This window comes from Cottoperca gobio, unplaced genomic scaffold (assembly GCF_900634415.1).
Source record: "Cottoperca gobio unplaced genomic scaffold, fCotGob3.1 fCotGob3_158arrow_ctg1, whole genome shotgun sequence".
NCBI classification, from domain to species: Eukaryota; Metazoa; Chordata; class Actinopteri; order Perciformes; family Bovichtidae; genus Cottoperca; species Cottoperca gobio.
Genome location: NW_021166815.1, coordinates 488,172 through 512,074, shown reverse-complemented (window position 1 = coordinate 512,074; position 23,903 = coordinate 488,172). Strand labels below are relative to the sequence as shown.

The following is a 23,903-nucleotide window of genomic DNA, read 5'->3' as shown; positions in this document are numbered from 1 at the left end:
ACACAGAGACACAAAATGACCACAAGAGACACAAAATGACCACAAGAGACACAAAACAACCACAAAAATACACAAAATGACCACAAGAGACACAAAATGACCACAAGAGACACAAAATGACCACAAAGAGACACAAAATGACCACAAGAGACACAAAACAACCAAAAAGAGACACAAAACGACCATAAAGAGACACAAAACAACCACAAAGACACAAAACGACTACAAAGAGAGACAAAATGACCACAAAGAGACGCAAAACGACCACAAAGAGACGCAAAACGACCACAAAAAGATGCAAAACGACCACAAAGAGATGCAAAACAACCAAATATACAATTGAAACAACAAAAAAGAGACACAAACCCATCACAAAAACATTAACAATCACAAAGTGACACAAAACGACCACAAAGAGACTTGTCTCTGTGTCTGTGACCAGGAGCCGGTTGTTCATTAGAGAAAAATCTGTGCATATAAGATCTTATAATACATTAAAATATGGTTTATTTGAATCTGTAAGAATAAAGTGACTAAACTACGTTTGAATTGTTCAGGTTCCAGTTCCTTCAACTCTCAGAAAGTCGGCCCGTCCATCTCCGTCACATCTCCCATGAGCCCTAGCGCTCTTTCCGGCCAGGTGTCTGTAAGTTTACCCAGCTTGCACTGCGCCACCACACAGCACACTGTGCAGCCAATAGGCTCTCAGTTAACGTTTGCATGGTGATGTGTGTGTGTGTTTCAGACTGGTAACAGGCGTCCTCTGGTTCCCAGGATCCAGGTAACTGTAGATTTAGAGAGGAGTGAGACGTCTGTCTGTAGTTTACCTCACGTGTAGTTTGTATTTAATTAGGCCCCCCCCCCCCAGTGTTGTGTGTGTGTGTAGATTCCAGTTGTTACTCTCACATAAATCATACCTTATTACAGAAACATGCGACGACTACAGTCTATATGCCGAAGGGAGAAGTTTTCTAGTAATGTAATATGTTCGGATTCTCCTGCTGTTCGCTGATTCGCACTGGAATGGGGGGCAAAAAGCCCTTACGCCCTTTAGTGTTGCCATATGGGGCAATTTTACGTACAATTGGTTCGGTTTGGCATAGTGCGGACATTTTATTTTAATTTTTAGTATTCTTATTCTTTTCTGGTTAATAATGACGTGTTTGAACCAATTTGGCAACACAGCACACATTTGGCATCTGTTGCCATCTGTTTTTTTGCCCGTCAAAAAGGGGGCCAAGGTATGAAAATAATGTGCAGATTAATCTATAATGAAACTAATCGTTAGTTGCCGCCCTGTTCCTCAGGGTTCTTCTCTTGTTTCTTGAGGTTCATCTGCTGTTCTATGGCGTTCTCTCCTGATTTCAAACTGTTTACAGGTGAAGCTGTGGTATGATAAAGTTGGTCATCAGCTAATCGTCAAGGTTCTTGGAGCCAAAGAACTTCCTGTCCGAGACGACGGCCGACCCAGAAACCCCTACGTGAAGATCTACTTCCTGCCAGACAGAAGGTATATTAAAGAAAATGGTCCAGGTCAATATTGGAGCATTTGTTGGTTCAGGTAAATGTGACGTGACCAAAGAGCCTCTTTCACCAACATCTTCCTAAATCAGGTTTGTTCTTGTGAAAGGTGTTCAGAAACATCTGCGTCAGTATCATGACGTGTTCTTAAACGGCAGAATTGTTTGTACATTTATTCTTATAATGATAAATCTCATTGTCCTTGTAAATTAAAGTGCGTGACAGTTGTTTGAAAAGAAAAATTGAGAGAATTAAGTCAAGAATGCCCAAATGAGAGTCTAAAGATGGCCGAGCACCAGACTGCAAACTTAACAAAACCTTCAATAGTTGTGCAGTGCAGGAAGGGAACGAGCTTCACATTTAGGAGGATCAGAATATAAAATAACATTAAAAATGATGCATGAGATGCTGTTAGTCCTTCAGTGTTTTATGCCCATAATGCTTTGTAAAATAATAATAAACTAGAAAGTCACTCAGAGATTATTTTTCCGATTATTCCGACACCACCTGAATGCAGCACAAATGCTCTATTTCTCAATGTTAATGAAAGTAAAACATGACTTGTGTATCTGCCCCGTGATTTGGATCTGCTCTAAGATTGAATGTGTTCTTCGGCCCGTGCTGCAGGCTTTCACCAACTTCCATGAATTCCTGCTGACAAATAGACAAACTGAGCCGAAAAAAATAACCTTGTTTGCAGAGGTAATATTTAAAAAATATATATTTTAAATGATAAAATATTATTGTCATTTAAATTATATATTATCAATATTTGAGTGTGCGTCGATCCTTTTCTTGCCTAAGAACAAATCCCATATAAGAAATTGTTGGTGGTCAGAGTCTTTGTGAAAACTGCGTGAGTGGGTTTTAAGAATACATGGTTGCTCTCTGTTGATGGTCTGCTCTCCTCGCAGTGATAAGAGTAAGCGCAGGACAAAGACGGTGAAGAAGTCGGTGGAGCCGCGCTGGAACCAGAGCTTCATGTATTCTCCGGTCCACCGGCGGGAGTTCGGAGAGCGCATGTTGGAGCTGACGGCGTGGGATCAGGCCCGAGTCCGGGAGGAGGAAAGCCAGTTCCTGGGAGAGGTCCGAACACACGGAGAACATTATAGTTGTTAATAAATACATTAATACACACTTACAGCTGCATTACTTTTAGAAACAGGTTCTTACACCGATGCTGGGGTAAAATGGTTCTGGAAAGCTGTGTGTCGTCTGTATAGAGATCGTAATTTATGTTGTTGTTTTCAATAATCTGAGCCAGTGGATGTAAAGAGAAGCGGCCCCAGAATGGAGCCCTGAGGAACTACTCATATTTGTTCGCTCAGATGTGGAATTCACTATACACATAAAGTAGTCCCTGTCCTGTAATAATAATAATACAGAGATATAATAATACAGATATAATAATATAGATACATAATAATACAGATATAATAATACAGAGATATAATAATACAGACATAAAATAATACAGATATATAATAATAGAGATATAATAATACAGATATATAATAATAGAGATATAATAAAACAAAGATATAATAATACAGATATAATAATACAGATACATAATAATACAGAGATATAATAATACAGAGATATAATAATAGAGATATAATAATACAGATATATAATAATAGAGATATAATAATAGAGATATATAATAATAGAGATAAACTAATACAGATATATAATAATACAGTTATATAATAATACAGATATAATAATAGAGATATAATAATACAGAGATATAATAATACAGAAATATAATAATAGAGATATAATAATACAGATATATAATAATAGAGATATAATAATAGAGATATATAATAATAGAGATAAACTAATACAGATATATAATAATACAGATATATAATAATAGAGATATAATAATACAGAGATATAATAATACAGATATATAATTATAGATATATAATAAAACAGATATATAATAATACAGATATATAATAATACAGATATAATACAGATACATAATAATACAGAGATATAATACAGATATATAATAATACAGATATAATAATACAGATATATAATAATACAGATATATAATAATACAGATGTAATAATACAGAGATATAAAAATACAGAGATATAATAATACAGAGATATAATAATACAGATATATAATAATACAGAGATATAATAATACAGAGATATAATAATACAGATATAATAATACAGATATAATAATACAGAGATATAATAATACAGATATAATAATACAGAGATATAATAATACAGATATAATAATACAGATATATAATAATACAGATTGTTAATAATACAGAGATATAATAATACAGATATATAATAATACAGAGATATAATAATACAGATATAATAATAGAGATATATAATAATACAGAGATATAATACAGAGATATAATAATACAGATATATAATAATACAGATATATAATAATACAGATATATAATACAGAAATATGATAATACAGATATATAGAGTTGACGATAGAGTCTGTGTGAGCTCTGACCCCCCCTCTCTGCAGGTGCTGATAGAGTTGGACTCGGCTCTGCTGGACGATCAGCCTCACTGGTACAAACTGCAGCTCCACGCCTCCCCCCACCTGCAGAGGAGACAGATGGAAGACACAGCGTCCAGCAGGATGCTGCAGAGTGAGACACACACTGAAGACACACTCAAGACACACACTGAGAACAAGCACTGCGGACACATACTGAGGACACACTCAAGACACACACTGAAGACACACACACTGAATACACAAACTGAAGACACGCACACTGAAGACACACACACCTGAAGACACACACACTGAAGACACACTGAATACACGCACTGAAGACACACACTGAAGACACACACTGAAGACACACACACTGAAGACACACACACTGAAGACACACACTGAAGACACACACTGAAGACACACAGACTGAAGACACACACACTGAATACACACACTGAAGACACGCACACTGAAGACACACACACTGAAGACACACACACTGAATACACACACTGAAGACACATACTGAAGACACATACACCGAAGACACACTGAAGACACACACTGAAGACACACACTGAAGACACACACACTGAAGACGCACACTGAAGACACACACTGAAGACATACACACTGAAGACACACACTGAAGACACACACTGGAGACACACACACTGAAGACACACACACTAAAGACACACTGAAGACACACACTGACTACACACACTGAAAACACACACACTGAATACACACACTGAAGACACGCACACTGAAGACACACACACTGAATACACACACTGAAGACACACACTGAAGACACATACACTGAAGACACACTGAAGACACACACTGAAGACACACACACTGAAGACACACACTGAAGACACACACACTGAAGACACACAAACTGAAGACAGTTTGAAGACACACACTGAAGACACACACACTGAAGACACACACTGAAGACACACACACTGAAGACACACACACCTGAAGACACACACTGAAGACACACACTGAACACACACACTGAAGACACACACACTGAATACACACACTGAAGATACACACACTGAAGACACACACTGAAGACACACACACCTGAAGACACACACTAAAGACACACACTGAAGTCACACACTGAAGACACACACTGAAGACACACACACTGAAGACACACAAACTGAAGACACACTGAAGACACACACTGAAGACACACTGAAGACACACACTGAAGACACACACTGCAGACACACACTGAAGACACACACTGCAGACACACACTGAAGACACACACACTGAAGACACACACTGAAGTCACACACTGAAGACACACACTGAAGACACACACTGAAGACACACACACTGAAGACACACACACTGAAGACACACACACTGCAGACACACACTGAAGACACACACTGAAGACACACTGAATACACACACTGAAGACACACACTGCAGACACACACTGAAGACACACACACTGAAGACACACACACTGAAGACACACACTGAAGACACACACTGAAGACACACACACTGCAGACACACACTGAAGACACACACACTGAAGACACACACACTGAAGACACACACTGAAGACACACACTGAAGACACACACACTGAAGACACACACACACTGCAGACACACACTGAAGACACACTGAATACACGCACTGAAGACACACTGAAGACACACACACTGAAGACACACACTGAAGACACACACTGAAGACACACACACTGAAGACACACACTGAAGACATGCACACTGAAGACACACACTGAAGACACACACTGAAGACACACACTGAAGACACACACGGAAGACACACACTGAAGTCAAACACACTGAAAACACACACACTGAACACACACACACTGAAGACACACAGTCTTGTTTGTTTGTCTTCCATGTTCTTCTTCTGTTGCTGAGTTTGTTTTACCTTTCTCCCATGATGCTTTGCCAGACAAAGGTCCTTACTATAACTCAGGTAATAACAGTGTGCGTGTGCGTGTGTGTGTGCGTGTGTGTGTGGTTCTGCGCTGCTTTAAATGTTAATATGAGTCAGGCTGTTCACATTGTGACTCTTCATCAGACACACTGATCTCAGTTCTTGTGTTTAGTGAGTTTGTAGACATGTCGGTTCATTGTGAAGGAGCATCGGGCTTCTTACCGTCTGTAGACATCTGTTAATAATTCAAACCACAGAACTTCTGTTATTAAGATCATGAAACGTTATTTATTATTTGCAGATGTTGTCAGGGGTTTTCAGAAGTCCCCTAGGGTCTCAGAGAGTTTTCAGAACTGAAGCTGTGCTGTAGTTCTCCGGAGTAGTTTGTCCTCTGTGTGCAGATTACTGAGCTTCCTGTGAGGATTACTGAGAGTTTTAGTGGATTAACTGTCCTGCAGGGTCTCACAGGATAAGTGACGGAGAGTTCTCAGATTACGACTGTGAAGACGGCATCGGGGTGATTTCAGGTGAACTCCACGTCCCATCATGCACTGCAACGCTTGCAGCTCAGGGTTAAAGTCAACAAGATTTAAAGAGAAATTCATTCATACTTGACTTTCACTGTTAAAGATTTGGCCGGCTGATGTTTATTTAACTAAAGTTTGCTTGTTTAAGACTTCCTACATCCATAAAACACTTTCCACATAAAAATACAACGCTAAAACAGTAAACAAAAATATATGCAAGTACATAATAATAACATACACTGCTGAAGCTTTACAAAGAAGAGGAATCAACAGATAAATAAAAACAAAAATACATATAGTCTGGTCGATGGTTCACCCCCCCCCCTCTGTTTCTCTGTGCGTGCAGACTGGCAGAATGGGCGGGACTTCCACAGCTCCACCCTCTCCGTGCCGGAGCAGGTACTGATGGCATCCAATCAGGGCTCTCGATCCGACGTGGTCAGGATGAGGTCACGGTCTCCAAGCCAACCGCCTCCTCACAGGTAACTTCTCAGAGCGCTCGCCTTCTCAAAGTAAGGTCAATAATGTAAAAATAAATCTTTACTTGGTCCTCAATAAGGATTTTTTTTTTACTGACCTTTTTAAAACGTCAATAATATTAGTAACATCTATTTTAAAAACAATTTACTAAATGGCACAACAGATCCAGAAAGCGGGAAAATGTAATTCCTAGTGACGTTAAATAAGTCTTATATCTGAATAACCCTGAATAATGTATTAACGTACAAAGCATACATTTAATATTCTCTCCTCAACCAGACTCGTGCTGCCTCTCTGCGCTCTCTGCTGTTGTGTCATGCCGAGGTGAAACAACTGAAAAATATTAGTAAATTAGTTCAAATCAAGGGACAGAAAATGTATTGTGCGCAAAAGATTGTGGGTATTTTAGCAGCGCGGAGGATACACACATGCATCCTTTGAAATCCTCCGAAGTTATTTGAAGATGTAGCATCCTGAAATTCAGCCGTTTTTATGGATCCTTTACTTTGAGAAACACCTTCTGTCACTCTCTTGTCATCTCTCACTCTCTGACCTTTAATATCTGACCTTTAACCTTTGACCTGTGGTTGCCAGTGGAAACCCTCTGTACCCGTTGTACCGAGAGGACGCGGTGCGGTTACTGCGAGGCTCCAAACTGAGCCGAGCATACTCTGACGCCGGCCATTACAGCAGCCTGGAAAGGTAACTATGGCAAACCAGCCAATCAGCATGCTCACCAGCCAATCATGAATGAGTCCTAAAACCCTGACATGACATGAGTAAAAATAAATTAATCCCTGCAGCTCGATATAATGTACTCAAGATGGGAATCAACAACTCAATCAATAAGAAGAGAAATGCTGGCTTTAGCACTGGTTGTCGTGTTGGTTTTTGTATTTGTTTTGGAAATGCCCATACAACTGGTTTTAGTACTGGTCATGTTACTACTTCTATCTTTAGGGTTAGTGTTAGTAGTGTAGTACTTGTTTTACTACCGATTATATTGTATTACTAGTTCAAACAGTGATTGTAGTCTTGTTTTTAGTACTGGTTGTAATACTGGATTTAGTGGTTGTATTTCAGTTTGTAATTCTGGTCTGTCTGACTGTCTGTCTCTTTATATTCAGGAGATCACTGAGAAGAATGTCTGTTGTCAACTCTCTTGATTCTCCAGACAGGTACTGCAACTGTAGTAGGAATATTACAGTAGTAACCGTAGTACTTATAGTACCAGGAGTTGCAGTAGTTTCAGGATTCGCAGTAGTTTCAGAAGTCGCAGTTGTTTCAGGAGTTGCAGTAATTTCAGGAGTTGCAAGAGTTGTAGTAGTTCTAGGAGTTGCAGTAGTCTCAGAAGTCGCAGTTGTTTCAGGAGTCGCAGTTGTTTCAAGATTCGCAGTTGTTTCAGGAGTCGCAGTTTCAGGAGTGGCAAAAGTTTCAGGAGTCGCAGTAGTTTCAGGAGTCGCAGTAGTTTCAGGAGTCACAGTAGTTTCAGAGGTCGTAGTTGTTTCAGGAGTCGTAGTAATTTCAGGAGTTGCAGTTGTTTCAGGAGTTGCAATAGTTTCAGGTGTCGCAGTAGTTTCGGGAATCGCAGTAGTTTCAGGAATCGCAGTAGTTTCAGGAGTTCGAGTAGTTTCAGGAGTCGCAGTAGTTTCAGAAGTCTCAGGAGTTGTAGTTGTTTCAGGAGTCGCAGTTGTTTCAAGATTCGCAGTTGTTTCAGGAGTCGCAGTTTCAGGAGTGGCAAAAGTTTCAGGAGTCGCAGTAGTTTCAGGAGTCGCAGTAGTTTCAGGAGTCGCAGTAGTTTCAGAGGTCGTAGTAATTTCAGGAGTTGCAGTTGTTTCAGGAGTTGCAATAGTTTCAGGTGTCGCAGTAGTTTCGGGAATCGCAGTAGTTTCAGGAATCGCAGTAGTTTCAGGAGTCGCAGTAGTTTCAGGAGTCGCAGTAGTTTCAGAAGTCTCAGGAGTCGCAGTTGTTTCAAGATTCGCAGTTGTTTCAGGAGTGGCAAAAGTTTCAGGAGTCGCAGTAGTTTCAGGAGTCACAGTAGTTTCAGAGGTTGTAGTTGTTTCAGGAGTCGCAGTTGTTTCAGGAGTCGCAGTTGTTTCAGGAGTTGCAGTAGTTTCAGGAGTCGCAGTAGTTTCAGAAGTCTCAGGAGTCGCAGTAGTTTCAGGAGTCGCAGTAGTTTCAGGAGTCGCAGTCGCAGTAGTTTCAGGAGTCTCAGTAGTTTCAGGAGTCGCAGTAGTTTCAGAGGTCATAGTTGTTTCAGGAGTCGCAGTAGTTTCAGGAGTTGCAGTTGTTTCAGGAGTTGCAATAGTTTCAGGAATCGCAGTAGTTTCAGGAATCGCAGTAGTTTCAGGAGTCGCAGTAGTTTCAGGAGTTGCAGTAGTTTCAGAAGTCTCAGGAGTCGCAGTAGTTTCAGGAGTCGCAGTAGTTTCAGGAGTTGCAGTAGTTTCAGGAATTGCAGTAGTTTCAGGAGTCGCAGTAGTTTCAGGAGTTGCAGTAGTTTCAGGAGTTGTAGAAGTCGCAGTAGTTTCAGGAGTCGCAGTAGTTTCAGAGGTCACAGTTGTTTCAGGAGTCGCAGTAGTTTCAGGAGTCGCAGTAGTTTCATGAGTCGCAGATGTTTCAGGAGTCGCAGATGTTTCAGGAGTCGCAGTAGTTTCAGGAGTCGCAGTTGTTTCTGGAGACATAATAGTTTCAGGGGTCACAATACTTGTAGGAGTTGCAGAAATCACAAGAGTTGCAGGAAATGCAGCAGTTGTAGTAATTGCAGTAGTTGCGTCAGTTGCGGTAGTCACAGGAATCATAGTAGTTGCAGGTGTTGCGGTAATTCCTGTAGTCGCAGTAGTCGCAGGAGTTTCAGTAGTTGCAGCAATCACGGGACTCTCGGTAGTCACGGTAGTTGCAGGAGTCACGTTTGTAAAAGTCGTCACATTCTTATGTATGTGTGTGTTTCTGTGTGTAAGATATTTTAACGGTCCAAACCAAACTCAGTGGACAACCCAGATGATGAATGGGAGCAGTGAGGACTACAGGTGAGCACCGGGGATTATGTGTAATGTATTGTTAGAGAATGGTTTTATTGCCAGTTAACACTCAGTGGTGCTTATTCTGAAGAGATTTACTTCCTGTTAGTTATTGATCAGTAAGGGGGTCAGAGCTCGAAGGGGTGTGGCCTCTAAAAGATGAACCGGGGCTGTGTTGAAATAATGTTTTTCTCTCGGGAAGGTTCCTATCTGAGTGAAATTAAGTATTAAGTGTCAGCCATGATATGAGCTGGTGTAATTCTAAGGAAAGCTGAAGGTGAAAGATCAGTAAGATGTTCTGTTTCTTCTCTTCAGTCACGACTTCATTCCTGACTTCCCTTACGACCCCGAGCCCTACGACGTGGAGCAGCTCAGGTATACAGCTGACTGTAGACAGGTGTAGATGTAGAGGACTCATTTTTCAGTAGACAGGTGTAGATGTAGAGGACTCATATTTCATCTCAACTAGAAGCCTTTCTCAATGCAGAGTGTCCCCACCTCAGCTGGAGCTTTAACACACTTGTACACCAAAATTACCTCAACTCAGAGGTATACTAAAAACTCTTTTTATGATGCATTATAAACATTATAATGTGCTTAATTATGAATATTTATGAGTGTTTATAATACATTATAGACATAGAAAGTGTTCCCCAAACTTTATTTTGTTTGACTTAAAAACGTTCCAGATTTCAAACTCTGTATTGAGAGCTTTCCTCATTCTTTGCTGTGTCACTGAGGCCTTCTGGGAAATGTAGTGCCAAACTCCAGCAGGTTTTCTTTCTACTTCTTCAGTGTCTTAAACTTCCTGTTTACCTCGCAGCCCCCCACAGGTACGACCGGCACATAGTCGTCACGCGACATGACTCACTAACCCTCCTGCAGGTGCAGCAGTTGTCATAGTGATGTGCAGGTACAGCCGGGGGATGGACCGCCGGGATTACAACAGTCGCTCTCGCTCGGCCGACCAGCGAGCGATGGCGGACCGGCCCGTCTACACTCGCTCGCACTCCACCGACCGGGCTGACTCCGCCCACCCGAGGGTTGGACGCTCCGCCCCCCCCTCACCTGCCCTGACCAGGTGATCCGATCCGGACCAATCAGAGAGCTGCTCTGCCTGAAGCATGACGTCACACCCCTTTTTATTTGAACCCCTCCCCCTCTGCAACCTGATTGGACGCCACATCACTTTACTAACCTGTTGTTTTTGTAATAACCTTTATTTTCTTCTTTGCATCTTTTATTTTAAAGCATGCTGGTGTTGGTTGTTGATATTGAGTGGACAGGCTGTTAGCTAACGTAGCGTAGCCTAGCTAAAGCCTTCACTCTCCATTACTAATGACTAAGACCCAGGGTCCAAAATTAACTCCCGCTACTTGCTAAATGTCAGTAGAAATCTACGTTTCCAAATACAATAAATGAGGTCCATCCATCCATCGTCTACCGCTTATCCGGGGTCGGGTCGCAGGGGCAGCAGCTCCAGTAAGGGACCCCAATCTTCCCTTCTCCGGGCCACATCCTCCAGCTCCGACTTGGGGATCCTGAGGCGTTCCCAGGCCAGTGAGGAGATATAATCTCTCCACCGAGTCCTGGGTCTTGCCCGGGGTCTCCTCCCAGCTGGACATGCCTGGAACACCTCCCTAGGGAGGCACCCAGGTGGCATCCTTACTAGATGAACCACCTCAACTGGCTCCTTTCAACGGAAAGGAGCAGCGGCTCTACTCGGAGTCTCTCACGGATGGCTGAGCTTCTCACCATATCTCTAAGGGAGACGCCAGCCACCCGTCTGAGACCCATTTCGGCCGCTTGTACCCGTGATCTCATTCTTTCGGTCATGACCCAGCCTTCATGACCATAGGTGAGGGTAGGAATGAAGATCGACCGGTAGATTGAGAGCTTTGCTTTCTGGCTTAGCTTTCTTTTCGTCACAATGGTGCGGTAAAGCGACTGCAGTACCCCCCCCGGTGCTCTGATTCTCCGGCCAATCTCTCGCTCCATCGTGCCCTCACTCGTGAACAAGACCCCGAGGTAATTGAACTCCTTCACTTGGGGTAAGGGCTCATTCCCTACCCAGAGTAGGCAATCCACCAGTTTCCTGCTGAGAGCCATGGCCTCAGATTTTGAGGTGCTGATCCTCATCCCAACCGCTTCACACTCGGCTGCGAACCGATCCAGTGACTTTTGAAGGTCACAGACCGATGATGCCATAAGGACCACATCATCTGCAAAGAGCAGCGATGAGATCCTCAGGCCACCGAACTGCAACCCCTCTCCTCCACGACTACGCCTCGATATCCTGTCCATGAAAATTCCAAACATGATTGGTGATAAAGCGCAGCCCTGGCGGAGGCCAACATTCACTGGGAACGAGTCCGACTTATTGCCGAGTATCCGGACACAACTCTCGCTTTGGGCGTACAGGGATTGGATGGCCCTCAGAAGCGACTCCCTCACCCCATACTCCCGCAGTACCTCCCACAGTATCACCCGGGGGACCCGGTCATACGCCTTCTCCAGATCCACAAAACACATGTAGACCGGATGGGCGTACTCCCAGGCCCCCTCCAGGATCCTTGCGAGAGTGAAGAGTTGGTCCGTTGTTCCACGACCAGGACGGAATCCGCATTGTTCCTCTTCAATCAGAGGTTCGACTACCGGCCGAACCCTCCTGTCCAGTACCTTGGAGTAGACTTTACCAGGGAGGCTGAGAAGTGTGATACCCCTGTAGTTGGCACACACTCTCTGGTCCCCCTTTTTAAATAGGGGAACCACCACCCCGGTCTGCCACCCCTAGGCACTGTCCCAGACTTCCACGCAATGTTGACGAGGTGTGTCAACCAAGACAGCCCCTCAACACCCAAAGCCTTCAGCATTTCTGGTCGGATCTCATCAACCCCTGCGGCTTTGCCACTGTGGAGTTGTTTGACTACCTCAGTGACTTCTGTCAGGGAAATTGACCTCCATTGAAATTGAAATCCTGCTCTGCCTCTACCATAGAGGGCGTGCTAGTCGCATTCAGGAGTTCCTCAAAGTGCTCTTTCCACTGCCCGATAACCTTCTCAGTCAAAGTCAACAGGGTCCCACCCTTGCTGTACACAGCTTGGATGGTTCCCCGCTTTCGTGCCGGATGGTTTTCCAGAAGCACCTTGGTGCCGACCGAAAGTCCTTCTCCATGGCTTCTCCGAACTCCTCCCACACCCGCTGCTTTGCATCTGGCATAGCAGCGGCTGCCGCCCTTCGAGTCCTTCGGTACCCGGCAACTATTTCCGGAGTCCTCCCGGATAACATGACCCGGAAGGACTCCTTCTTCAGTCGGACGGCTTCCCTGACCACCGGGGTCCACCACGGTGTTCGAGGGTTACCGCCCCTGGAGGCACCTAAGACCTTGAGGCCACAGCTCATCACCGCAGCTTCAGCGATATTGATTTTGAACATCGCCCACTCAGGTTCAATGCCCCCAACCTCCACAGGGATGTCTGAAAAGCTCCGCCGGAGGTGTGAGTTGAAGATCTCCAGGACAGGGGTTTCCTCCAGACATTCCCAGTTCACCCGTACTACCCGTTTGGGCTTACCAGGTCTGTCCAGAGTCTTCCCCCAACCCTTGATCCAACTCACCACCAGATGGTGATCAGTTGACAGCTCCGCGCCTCTCTTCACCCGAGTGTCCAAAACATGCGGCCTCAGATCAGATGATACGATTACGAAATCGATCATTGACCTTTGGCCTAGGGTGCTCTGGTACCACGTGCACTTATGAGCATCCTTATGTTCGAACATGGTGTTTGTTATGGCCATTCCATGACTAGCACAGAAGTCCAACAACAAATGACCGTTCGGGTTTAGATCAGGGATGCCGTTCCTCCCAATCACGCCTCTCCAGGTGTCTCCATCGTTTCCCACGTGTGCGTTGAAGTCTCCCAGCAAGACTACGGAGTCCCCTACCGGAGCCTCCTGCAGGGCTCCATTCAGGGTCTCCAAGAAGGCTGAATACTCCGAACTGCGGTTTGGGGTATAGGCACAAACAACAGTCAGAGTTTTCCCCCCCATAACCCGAAGGCGTAGCGAGGCGACCCTCTCTTCCACCCTCTCGTCCACCGGGGTGAACTCCAACATAGCGGCGCTCAGCCGGGGACTTGTGAGTATCCCCACACCCTCCCGACGCCTCACACCTTGGGCAACTCCGGAGAAGAATAGAGTCCAACCCCTATCCAGGAGTACGGTTCCAAAGCCAAGGCTGTGCGTGGAGGTAATCCCCACCAGATCCAACTGGTAGCGCTCCACCTCCCGCACTAGTTCCGGCTCCTTCCCCCACAGAGAGTTCCACGTCCCCAGAGCCAGCCTCTGCTGCACGGGTCTGGTCCGTCGAGGTCCCTGACCATCACTGCCACCCATGTAACAGCACACCCGACCCCAGCGGTTCTTCCTGTGAGTGGTGGGCCCACAGGATGGATGGATGGGAAGCACCATGTAGCTTCTTCGGGCTATGCCCGACCGGGCTCTGTGGCAAACCCGGCCACCAGGCGCTCGCTGTCGGCCCCTCCCTCTGGGCCTGGCTCCAGACGAGGGCCCCGGGCTTCTTCCGGGCAGGTTCTCTCCTTTCCTTTCACTCTCTATCATGAGGTCGTTTTTGAACCATTCTTAGTCTGGCCCCTCGCCTGAGACCAATTTGCCTTCGGAGACCCTACCAGGAGCACTAGGCTCCAGACAACACAGCTCTAAGGTTCATAGGGACACACAAACCTCTCCACCACGATAAGGTGATGGTTCCCAGGTCGTGTTGCTGAAATAAGCCCACTGAACACTGCATTATGTAATAAATGTTTACCTCGTTAAAGCATTATATCAATCAATGTTTATTTTATGCATTCAAGTATGAATCATACTGACTTCATTTTAAAAGATAAAATGAGTTCAGTAAATTATCTTTCATTGAACAAAACTACATCAAGTTTTATCGTATTCCTTATTACATAATGCATGTGTTATTACATTTTGAGATAATCACGTTGAATTATTTCATAAAGCCTGAACATAATGTTTGAGACACATTTATAGGAAAATTTTAATAAAAAAAACAGGCACCAAAAATTATAATTATAATACATTCTGGCCGGTTGAAAAATAATTTGGTTTGCAAATGTTTTCAGTTTACCAGACATTAGCAGAAGTTATTTTTGGACCCTGCTGCGATCACTTTGGCGCCTGACCTTTGACCTTGCAGATGCTGCCCTGCTTCCGTCCGGTCAGGTTGGTAGTTTGAGTGCTGTGTTTTTGTAACAGGGCAAACCCGCGAGGTGGATTGACCCATACGAGTCCGACAGGAACTCCCGTCAGCAGCCGCCGAGGACGCCAGCTGCCCATTGTCCCGCCCAAAGGAGCTCCGGACAGAAGTACGTCTTTATGCTTCATTTACACGGCACGGCTTGCAACACAATTCTGGGTTAAATAAATAAAAAATGCGGTTGCTATTTGTATTTATTTGTTATTCCAAATATTTTGTTTTAAACTTAAAAAATGCAAATAAAAATGCTGCTTAAAGTTGCGTGTGTGAAGAAGTTTAGATAAAAAGAAGCAGCAGTAAGACCGAGTCATGTGTTTCTACTTTCAGGGGAGAATATTAATTTCACAGTTTGATTGTTTAGATCAGGGGTCGGGAACCTATGGCTCGCGAGCCATATATGGCTCTTTCGATAACGCGATATGGCTCGCAGACAATTTTGAGCTGACATTTTTTAACTTAACAAGTAATAAACAATTATACTGTGTCATTTTAAAGTAAAACATTTAGCAGCAGATTTGTTTTTAGTTCTCCCCTCTCCTTTCCTCCACTGTGTGTGTGTGTGTGTGTGTGTGTGCGTGTGTGTGTGTAGGGGGCGGAGCCCCGCCCGTCGCGAGACTGCGCAAAACAAGCAGTAGACCGGGGGGGTCAAACTCATTCACAGAGGGCCAACATTAAAAACTGGGACTACGTCGAGGGCCAAACACGGTCCACATTTATTGAACAGGGTACACATAAAGTGCAAAAAGATATGGAACATATTTAAGTCAACTGCAGACGGATTGCTGAGCAGTTCAATTAAAATATCTGAGCTGCAAAGTCGGCAAATGCGCTCAGTTGATCAGCAGAATGCTGTCGGGAACACAGCGGTGGAGATGTTTGTCAGTGTTTGGAAACACATAGTGACCAAAGTTTCCTTCTGCATCCGAGTCTCTCACAGGCAGCTCGGCATCATACATGTCTGTGATCACACGGCCCTGAAGCTGCAGGTTTAACAGTGCGATGCTTCGTTATGTCGCACAAACAGTCCAGCTCACATCGTTCCAGAGATCTGTGCTGTGTTTCCCTTTGCTTTCCAAAAACTTTCATTTCATTCACATATTTTGATTATTCCTCAAATGTATTTTCCCGTAGTTTTGCCATGCATTGATTTAATTACCAAAACTGGCGGGCCAGTTATGACAGACATATGACATTTTCTCGCTGGTCGGATATAATTGCCTTGAGTTTGACCCCCGTGCAGTAAACACTGAAACGTGTACATAAATGAGATAAATAACGTAAGCGTTTAGTTTATTTAATAAAAGAGCTCCTGTTCAATGCAACATTGATACCGCTATTAGTACTCGGAGACGTGTTATATTAAAAAAATACACACGTAAAGTTGCATTCAAATTTATATGGCTCTCAAGGAAATACATAAAAAAAATATTTGGCTTTTATGGCTCTCCCAGCCAAAAAGGTTTCCGACCCCTGGTTTAGATGGTTCAATGTGCATCCATGCAAATGTATATTAACAGCCTATTGTTTAAGAGAGGGAAAAAGACGGTTTCAGATACTCAAGGTTTCGGTATCAAGCCGTGTGTGCAGGATGTCCTGTGTTGTAGGGCGGCTTTGGCTCAGGAGGTAGAATGGTGGTTCAATCCCCAGCCCCTGCTGTCAACATGTCGAAGTGTCCTTGGGCAAGATACTGAACCACAAATTGCTCCCGATGGCCTGGCCAACGGTGTGTGAATGGTTATCACTACTGACGAGCTGATGTGCACCTTGTATGTTAGTCTATGACTCTGTATGAATGTGTGTGAATGGGTGAATGCTGACATGTGTTGTAAAGCACTTTGAGGGATCGGAAAGATTGGAAAAGCGCTATATATACATATACCTTTACCATGTTGTGACCAATCAGAGGTCTGCAGTGTTTTAACTCTGCCTTCTAGTGTTGGTTCACCTTGACGGGTTGTTAATAAAAACTATCAGACACTATCTACAACTTGTGCTAATGTTGAGCCATGCGGTACCGTGCGTTGCAGTGTCGGCATTAACTACCGACTGGATTCAGTCTCTGAAGGTTAAAAATTAAATTGGACCAACTTGCTTCAGGATTTTCTAAATTAAAGTTGTACACACGTCGTCTTTAAATCCATATGCAGATTGTCGCAGCCAATAGAAAGGATTTCAGGCTGAAGTTAAATAAAGAAAGTAAGCAGACAAAACACCGTTATGGTGGATAAGCTGGTGTGTTTTAGGCTTTACCTTAATGCATAGCAGTGTATCATCAGCATAAACATGGAGGTCTCAAAAGAACATTAAGTCCTAGTTGCAGTATTTGTCTTCATACTTCTGACAGTTTGAAATGGCTGGTCCTGTACAGTGGTGGACAGTAACTGAGTACATTTACTCAAGTACTGCACTTACGTACAATTTTGACATACTGTACTTTACTTGAGTTTTGTTTTCATTTAATGCTGCTCTACACTTCTACTCCACTATATTTAAAAGGGAAATAATGTATTTTTACTGCACCACATTTATTTTAAAGTTTTAGTTACTTTTCAAATTAAGATTCTGCATTACAAAGCATGTGATAAACCTTTAACAGTATGCATCTCTGAAGATCAAACCAGTGGAATAACTGTTTGAGGTACAAAAAGGTAAACTTATCCAATATATTACAAAGAAAATCTGTGTATCCGAATTGTTTTTGTCTGCAACAGTAAAATGCAACTTAATGCAACAACATTAACTATCTAATATATATATATATATATTAGATATCACATATATATATATATACATATATATATATATATATATATGTATATATATATATACATATATATATATATATGTATATATATATATCACATTACATATGGAGGCCATTTTTCAGAATGAGTACTTTTTCTTTTGATACTTTAAGCCAATTTTGCTGAAAATACTTCCGTACTTTTACTTAAGTGAGATTTTGAACGTAGGACTTTTATTTGGAGTAATTTGACATTAATGTATTGGTATTTTTACTTCAGTAAAGGATCTGAATATTTATTCCACCTCTGGTCCTGTAGATAGGTGGGAGATGTAGTCCCTAAGAGGGTCCCAGGATCATCAAGTGTCATTGTCTCCTTCATCCAGATTCACATTCAACCACTCGTCTATTTTCAGCAGCTCATCCTGTTCATGGTGCTTAGCAGGCTGAGACAAGTAGCACAAACGTCCTCAAGCTCTCCCTGCAAGAATCTCCACCTTAACGAGGTGGAAAATCCCTGCCCTCCCCTGATCAAATAGAAAGGTGGTCTCAGATTCAGGCTGCACATGAACAGAGTGAAAGCTTCGGTCAAAACAGAGTCCATGCCCTTGTAGAAGACACAGGTGTGTTTTATTAATTTATCTGTAAGCAAACTTCTGTGATGCAAGCTAGCTGCTTGTCATTTAGTTTGTGTGGAGAAACAAGACTCAAGTACCTGCTCACAGATCTTCTGACGATGTCTCAACTAAGTTTTAACAGTAGAAGAAGAAAACTAGCCATGTGATTGGTTAGCTGTTGAAACAGATCATCATTCATCATGTCATAGTGTGTTTGTTTTCATTCATATGATCATCTTTTCTTCTGTTGTCCCTCAGTTTTGACCACAGAAGCACCGACTGCAGCTGTAGCTCCTCCCACTCCACATCATCAGGCCACTCCCCCTGCCAATCATCAACCCCCTCCTCTTATACGAGTCCAAGCCCCAGCTCCTCCTGGACCCGCCAACCCCCACACACCTCTTACACCTGCACCAGCTCCGGTACAAGTTCAAGCCCCGCCCCCAGCCTCTGCACCTGTCCAAGCCCCAGCCCCTGTACCTGTCCAAGCCGCACCCCCAGCCCCTGTACCTGTCCAAGCCACGCCCCCAGCCCCTGTACCTGTCCAAGCCACGCCCCCAACCCCTGCACCTGTCCAAGCCACGCCCCCAGCCCTTGCACCTGTCCAAGCCACACCCCCAGCCCCTGCACCTGTCCAAGCCACGCCCCCAGTCCCTGCACCTGTCCAACCCGCAGCCACTGCACCTGTCCAAGCCCCGCCCACAGCCCCTACACCGGTTCAAACCCTGTCCCCTGCGCCAGCTCCGGTAGAAGTCCAAGCCCCGTCCCCTACTCTGGCCCCAGCACCGCCACCTGCTCCAGCACCTGCTCAAGCCCCACCCCCAGGTGCTGCCCCTCCTGTTGTTCAATCACTGCCCCCTGCTGAACCAGCCCTTCCCCCTGCACCTGCCCCGGCCCCACAGACTCCAGGTGTGTACCTCACAGGTTTGAAGTGTCAGCCTGTCACTATAACTACTATTGTTGGACGATATTATTGTCATTTTAAGACCAATTTATGCCACTGATATATTGATCATTAATAGCATAATAATTCAAGTACACCCTTCCAAAGAGCAATACACATTACATTCTTAAGAATATTTAGACATTGGAATTGGAATGTGAAAAAAAAACATAAATTAAATAAATCATCACAACTCCTTTATGGACGCTGGCCATAGTTCACTACCTGCTACATGTGTCACAACAACAAGAACACTTCCTGTTTATTTCACAATAAATAAAGATAACACAATAACTCGATAACGTAGAAAAGTTTGAGGTCATGTCCATGTATCGTACGATAAGTTAATAACGTAAAAAGAAATTGAAGTCGTGTCCATAAATTGTACGATAAGCCAATAGTGTAATTACCATGACAGATCTGTGTGTCAGACATTTTCCATCATCACAATTCATTCATTCATTCCGGTGTCAATCTTTGTTTCATCACATTGATATTAGAGTCCGACAGACGACCAACGACACCTGGAGGGAGCAGAAAAGGTGAGAGTCTGATTTAAAGTAGAGGTATACTACAAGTATCCGTTGTGTGTTTATACTGTTTTTAAATAACCAAGTATTATAAATAAAAGTTGCACATTCCCTTTTTGAATCAGTACTAGTCTTTCTGCATTTCAGGTTCTCACCTTTGAGACTGTGAGCTCATTATTTTATTTTGAGTATTAGGCCTGCGATTATTTGTCATTATATATTTTTTTATATTCAGTTGAGTCACTCCACAATGGTACAAACAATAGCAAAAGATACAAATATGTCTTAAAATCCCTCGTAATAGTAGGTACGCTTATATCATGTCAATATATACATGACATATGTATTTATTTGTTACATTAATCCAAATAACGAGCACACCTTCCTAAGAAGAAGACTTTAATAAGCTCCAGCTCTATAAGGTTTTAATATGGCGGGGTTTATATACACATCCCTGACACACCCACCAAACGAGAGAAAACGTACCTCACGCAATTTCGAGGAAATACGTTGTTCAACACGGAAACCGCAACAAAAAAAAACTTTGAGTTTGAACGTGCCCTCGTTTGATATCAGAAGTGTCGTCTGAAGTGTCGTCTGACCAATCATTTCTCTTTTATCATGATGCAGAGGTCAAATGGGAGGACCTGCAGAACAAAACAGCCAATGGTACGGCACCAACTGTTAGACCCTCCTACCCCAGACAGGAAGCCCCTCCCCTGTAGTCATGTGTCACGTTAGTCACCTGATGACAAGGTGATTAGAGGAAGTGAAGTAATTAGCTTTAAGTTTGAGTTCCTGTCGCTGCCACTTCATCCATCCCTTCATTTATTCATCCATTCATTCTGTGTTTGTAATTCATTCATCCATCATAGGGGCTGGATGTTGTCCAACAATTATAAACAACAGTATCTATATATAAATAACCACAACAATATTAACGTTGTTAAGCACCAGGTTAAAAAGGTGTTTTCATCTAACATTCAAAAGAAAAATATAGATACAGAAGATATTCATACCACAGTTTATATTATCAGGAACTGCAAGACAAGCTCGTAGCTCAAAGTCGATTCTTTAAATGTTCTACAAGTGATCATGAAAAGTTTTCTGGGAGCTAAATTTGTGGTATTATTTGTGTTCTTGTGTCGTAGTTTAAAGCCTTTCAGCTATATTTCATATAAACTGCAGAGTTTTAGTGCTAAACATAAAGAGTTACTGCAAACCATAGATGCTTCTTTACTGAAAAGAATACCTTCTTGTTCTTGGTTGTCATAGTTCAGATTTCAATTAAAAATGACTCTGCATGAAGTTTGTCATTAATGTCAACTGTCAGACGTTTTTGTTAAGACTGAGAAAGTTTCAAAACATCTCTCGATATTAGATGACAGGTCCTTTAAGTCACTGCAGGGACAGTCCTCCTGGAGCAGCTCGGGGCTAAGTGCCTTGCTCAGGGGCTCAATAGTGGCAGCCTGGTATTGAACTCACAACCACTAGGCCATCACCACCCATATATACAGTATGAAATGATCAAATCAGACTGCCGCTGACAGGAAGATATAAACGTGTATCACATGCATAGAAATTAAACAATGTTTTTATTTAATAATTGATTAATTATGTGACCAAGAGGAAACATTTAAATAGACAAAAGATTTAGACCCAGAATCGAACCCTGAGGTACACCACAGGTCCCCGTTTGAAGAGGAAGAAATTAGGCTATCATTAATATTATTTTTAAATTACCAATCATTATAAATCGAAGTTGCATAATGCATTTTAAATCAGTAATACTGTTTCTACGTTTCAGGCTGTGAGTTCATTATTTTATTTTGAGTATTAGAATAATTTTTTCCGAAGAGGAAACATTTAAATAGAGAAAACAATTGGGCCCAAAATCGAACCCTGAGGTACACCACAAGTAGAAATTAAGCGATCGTATACTGATATTTCTATCAACATATATATATGTTTTTAAATAACCAATTATTAGAAATAAAAGTTGCGTTTCTTTTATCAGTACTGCAGATTTTTTTTTTTGATTACTGTGCAAGAAAAATAATAAATTAAGAGCAGATCTTTTTTATACAGGCAACAGTACAAGTGGGTTATATTGTCATGTCATCATATTATGTTTGTTACGTAACAAACATAATATGATGACATGACAATATAACCTCAAAAAAAGAAAGACAATAATAATAATAATTATTTCATGTTGTCTACTTTGTGAAGCTTGTAGCAATAATCTTTTCCAAAATAAATTTGTAAATAAATGTTTTTTAAGAAACTTAAATTTAGATTTGTTCTTGAATATTAATATTTAACTCAATAGAATGGAATAATTGTAGTTATAATATGGGGACAATATTAACGGCAGATTTGATTTCACTAAAGAGAATTGTTGAATAATAAGTTTGTGGATGTAGTATTAGACACACCCAGCCCCGACACATCATGTGTTTTCCATCGGTCCTGGTTTTTCTGACTTGAAGTGCTTGTGAATCATCTTTTTGTCGGGTTGATTTTCTTTTGTTTTCCATCCATCCGTAATCCATCTGTGGTTCTAACGTGAAGGGGAGGTGGTACCAGCGAACAAAGAAGGTACAGATTCTGTCTTTACCTTTTTACTCTCTCGGAGTAGCTATGAATTTAAACTCCATCTCCTGTTTTCATCCCAGTTTGTTCTTCTGAGGGCAGGTTTCCATCCAAATGTGTCATCAATTTTAACGCAATCTGGAGAAATTGGTGAACAGAATAAGTGAATGAATGCTTGGTGTTGGTAATTATTAGGAGCTGGTTAATGGAGATGAGCAGTTAGTGGAAAACCATAATAGCATCTCAGAAGAAGCGGTGTTGAGAAGAGGTGAACACTCAGGTTTATGTAATGTGATGTTATTAATGTTCATAAATAATGGTGAAAACAATACCTTAAAATAAAACCGCAGTTCCTCAAATGGCCCCTTGAGGCTCCAAAGTGAGAAACGTCCCCAAGTTTAAACATCACAGCGGAAATAAACACGCTTACCTGGTTTCTATAGATAATTTAAATTAGCCGGATTTCGACGTGGTGTGCCGGAGCCGCCACTTTGAGCTTCTCAACGTCTCTTCAGACGACGTCCAAGTTTTATACAGACTGAGGTGGAAACGCAGATGCAAATACATCAGCAGGATTCAGGGACCAAAACTATCACTATTTTTATTTATTTTTTAATAAAACGTCCCTCTTCTGTCCCTGCAGGTCTGATGAAGGATCCTTTAAAGGTGAGCATAATATACACACACATAATCACACACACTCACCTGACAAAGCTGCTCACCTGTCCCCTGTCTGTCTCCAGATGAGGGACAGTCTGTCCTTTAAATCCTCAGACAGTGACATCAGCGACGTGTCGGCCACGTGTCCCAGCATCAGGTGAGCAGGAACCTCTCACAACTTTATTTATACAGCAGACACAATTCTGCACACAGAGAGCTAATGCTAAACTAAATTAGCATGTTTACGTTAGCATGTTGACATTAGCATGTTGACATTAGCATGGTCTTGTTTTGTAGTGGCATACATGTTACCTAAGCAAAGTATTTTGTATCAATATCTATAATAATGATTTGTAAACTTATAATGATGTATGATAATCACATATGTTATTCTAGGCTGAAAGCCATCTATAAGTGTGTCCTGGAGGGAGGATGAGGTATTACAGTTTCCTGAGGGAGGGGGGAGAGCAGGAAGAGGGCTATCTGGTTGGAAAAGTACTGGGTGGGCCATTTAG

At 42.5% G+C, this 23,903-nt stretch overlaps 1 protein-coding gene across 1 annotated transcript in view; it reads left to right on the top strand.

Annotated features, from left to right (window-relative positions):
- LOC115004648 (regulating synaptic membrane exocytosis protein 2-like) overlaps positions 1–23,903 on the top strand; it is a 52,022-nt gene that overhangs the window by 24,944 nt on the left and 3,175 nt on the right. The window contains 16 exon segments of the mRNA XM_029426345.1: positions 558–646; positions 746–781; positions 1,380–1,510; positions 2,436–2,607; positions 4,055–4,181; positions 6,454–6,533; positions 6,877–7,004; positions 7,597–7,704; positions 9,960–10,028; positions 10,335–10,394; positions 10,891–11,100; positions 15,300–15,409; positions 18,919–19,569; positions 20,104–20,145; positions 23,372–23,394; positions 23,472–23,545. Coding sequence (XP_029282205.1) covers positions 558–646; positions 746–781; positions 1,380–1,510; positions 2,436–2,607; positions 4,055–4,181; positions 6,454–6,533; positions 6,877–7,004; positions 7,597–7,704; positions 9,960–10,028; positions 10,335–10,394; positions 10,891–11,100; positions 15,300–15,409; positions 18,919–19,569; positions 20,104–20,145; positions 23,372–23,394; positions 23,472–23,545 — 2,110 coding nt within the window.